This window comes from Lipotes vexillifer, unplaced genomic scaffold (genome assembly GCF_000442215.2).
Source record: "Lipotes vexillifer unplaced genomic scaffold, Lipotes_vexillifer_v1.1 scaffold86, whole genome shotgun sequence".
Lineage (NCBI taxonomy): Eukaryota > Metazoa > Chordata > Mammalia > Artiodactyla > Lipotidae > Lipotes > Lipotes vexillifer.
Window position 1 is genome coordinate 2,878,240 of NW_006785406.1, and position 2,575 is coordinate 2,880,814.

At 63.0% G+C, this 2,575-nt stretch overlaps 1 protein-coding gene across 1 annotated transcript in view; it reads right to left on the reverse strand.

Moving 5' to 3' along the window:
* EPHB1 (EPH receptor B1) overlaps positions 1 to 1,298 on the reverse strand; it is a 433,422-nt gene extending 432,124 nt beyond the window's left edge. Inside the window, exon 1 of the mRNA XM_007457544.1 lies at positions 868 to 1,298. Coding sequence (XP_007457606.1) covers positions 868 to 925 — 58 coding nt within the window. The 5' untranslated portion in view covers positions 926 to 1,298. The remainder of the gene's footprint in view (positions 1 to 867) is intronic.
* Between the last annotated feature and the right edge of the window lie 1,277 nt (positions 1,299 to 2,575).

Genomic DNA, 2,575 nt, shown 5'->3' on the forward strand with positions numbered 1-2,575 from the left:
AGCACCACAGGGATTCGCGGGCGCCGCCGAGCGCGGGTCTCCCTGCTGCGCCCGGCGCTGTGCCCGCGGAGAGCGCTTTCCGGGCCACGGCGGCAGAGGCACAGCAAGGCTGAAGTAGCAGGAAGAGAGTCGCTGAGCGTCGGCTACCTTCCCAGGCCGGAGGGATACTGGGCGAGTTTCGTCAGGACTGATCACGCACCCCACCCCACCCCCGTTTTCAGGAGCAGGAGGCGACAAACGTGTCCACCCCGCCCCAACCGACCCGGGAAAGATGCAGCCCGCAGCCTCCGGTACCACCAGCTGTCCCCCGAGGGTCGGGCCAATGAACTCAGCTCCTCTCATTCGGCAGCCACTTGCGAGGTTCCGGGTCAGAGCTTCTCCGGTCCCGGCGCGCAGCGCTAGCCAGCCGGGCCGAGTCCTGGAGCCCGCGGATCCCGAGCGGAGGAAAAGGAGAGGTGGCGCGCGGCTGCCTAAGAGCATCCGTGCCCGGGATAGGAAGCGAGAAGACTGACGCCCGTACTCCAGGGGCCGGACCGCCCGAGGCGCCCCTTCCTACCCAACGCCAGTCTCCGCCGGAGCTAAGGAGCCTGCACCGCAATGCAGCGGGCTCCGTGCTCTCTGAGCCGAGCTGCGGGAGACCGGGGCTGCTAAGGAGCGCCCGGGCGCGGGAGCCGGAGGGCTCCGCGAACCAGCTGCGGGCGCCGAGAGCCAGCCGGGGGCGCGCGGGTGCCGCCCCAGCCCCGCGCTCGGCCGCAGCCGATGCTCCCCAACAACCTGGCCCTCGGGTCGCGGGATGCAGGCGACGCGTAGCAGCCACAGAAGCCCCGGGGATACAGCCGCCAACTTGCTCCGCGGTGGGTACGTTACCTTCCATCGCGGCCACTGCGGATGCCAGGAGGAGCAGCAGCAGGCAGTCCAGGGCCATCGCCGGCCGGCGGTCCCCAGGCCGAGCCCGAGACGAGGCGGCCGCGGGGGGAGGGCACCGCGTCTCGGGGTGCCGCTGCGCTCCCCGCCGGTGGCTTCTCCGTATCCTTTCGCGCTCTGGCTGGGACCGGACTCCCCGGAGCGCAGCGTGGGCGTGGGCGGGATTGTGCGCGCGTGGGGCGGTGCGGGCGCGCGTGGGTGTGGGTGTGCATGTGTGTGTGTGTGTTTATGGGAGAGGTGGGTGTGTGCGTGCGTGTGTGAGAGAGCGGGCGAGGGAGTGCGAGCCGGGGAGAGCGCGCGAGTGCGTGTTCGTCCTGGTGTCACATTGCGAGCTACAGCCGAGCCTACCGGAGGACTGAGCCGGCCAGACTGACGGGGGAGGGTGCGGGATCCCCCACCATCAGCTCTCTCCCCACCCCTAACACCTCCTGTCCAATCAAGGAATCAAACCTGCAAAATTCCCCCGTCCAATCAGGCGCGAGCACCTCCTTACACTGGCATTGTTAGTTTAAGAAAAACTTTTGCTTGCAAGGCTGTGCGGGAGGGCTGGGAAGGCGCTAGGAGGGGTCCGGGCTCCCCCTGGTGGTGCTCTCAGAGAAACGCACGGGCCGGCCCCAGCTCTCCATGCCCTAACCTAGGGGGCCTAGGGAAGGGGACGACTAAGACCCTTCCCCTTACAGCCCACCAGGACTAGGTGAACTATAAATAATCAAATTTGTCTTCTTTCATCTTCTCAGCGAGACTACCCTGACTACTCTATTTAGTGCAGCCCCCATGGCACACCCTATCCCTCCTGTCCGTAGCACTTCACCTAACACATTGTGGTTTTTACTAATCACTTGTTTATTGTGGGTCTCTGCTTACCAGAACAGGATTCGTGTGTGCTTTGTTCACTACGGAATGGCCAGTGCCTAGAACAATGCCTGGCCCGTAGAAGGTGATGGCATGTATCCGTTGACTGAATGAATGAGGTTCAGAGAATCTGGGGGTGGTAGCCCCAGGGTGCAGGGCACTGGATATGCTTCCTGTCCAGCTTCCTGCTGCTCTTGTCCCCCAGAAATCTCTGGCTGCCTTTAGTTTTCACTTCCTCATGTGTTCTGTGAACATCCACCGAGGGCCCCGACCCCAGAGGACAGGTCAGGCGGGCGGGACCAGTGGTCACACAGCCCCTTAGAGGGGCAGAATGCAATAGGGGCAGCGAGAGCTCTGCAAGGTGGCAGGCAGGGGAAGGCACCAAAACTGTGGGGGAGGGGCTGGAAGGACTTGTAGAGGCAGCAACAGGAGGACAGGGCATTGGAGGCAGGAGCGATTCTCCCGGGCTCAGCACCCCCAGCTCTGCTTTCTTTTCCTGTCTCTAGGGATAGCTGGAGCGTTCAAGATCTGCCTTGAGTCTGTAAAGCTATGCTGGAGAAATGTCCTCATCCCATCACCCCCACACCAGACCTGATGATGGTCTGGTCCTACAGGGTCAGGGAGGACCTGTTAGGTCAACCCCTCAACAGTCGCCTCTTCCCCACCAAGCCTTTCCCAGATTTGTCAATGACTTAACTGGGCAGATGTGATGACCCCTCCCATGCTCTATGTCCTCCTCTTCCAGCTTTGCCAAATCAGTTTCCCACCCTGAATGTTTAGTCTCTCCTTTGCTGGGACT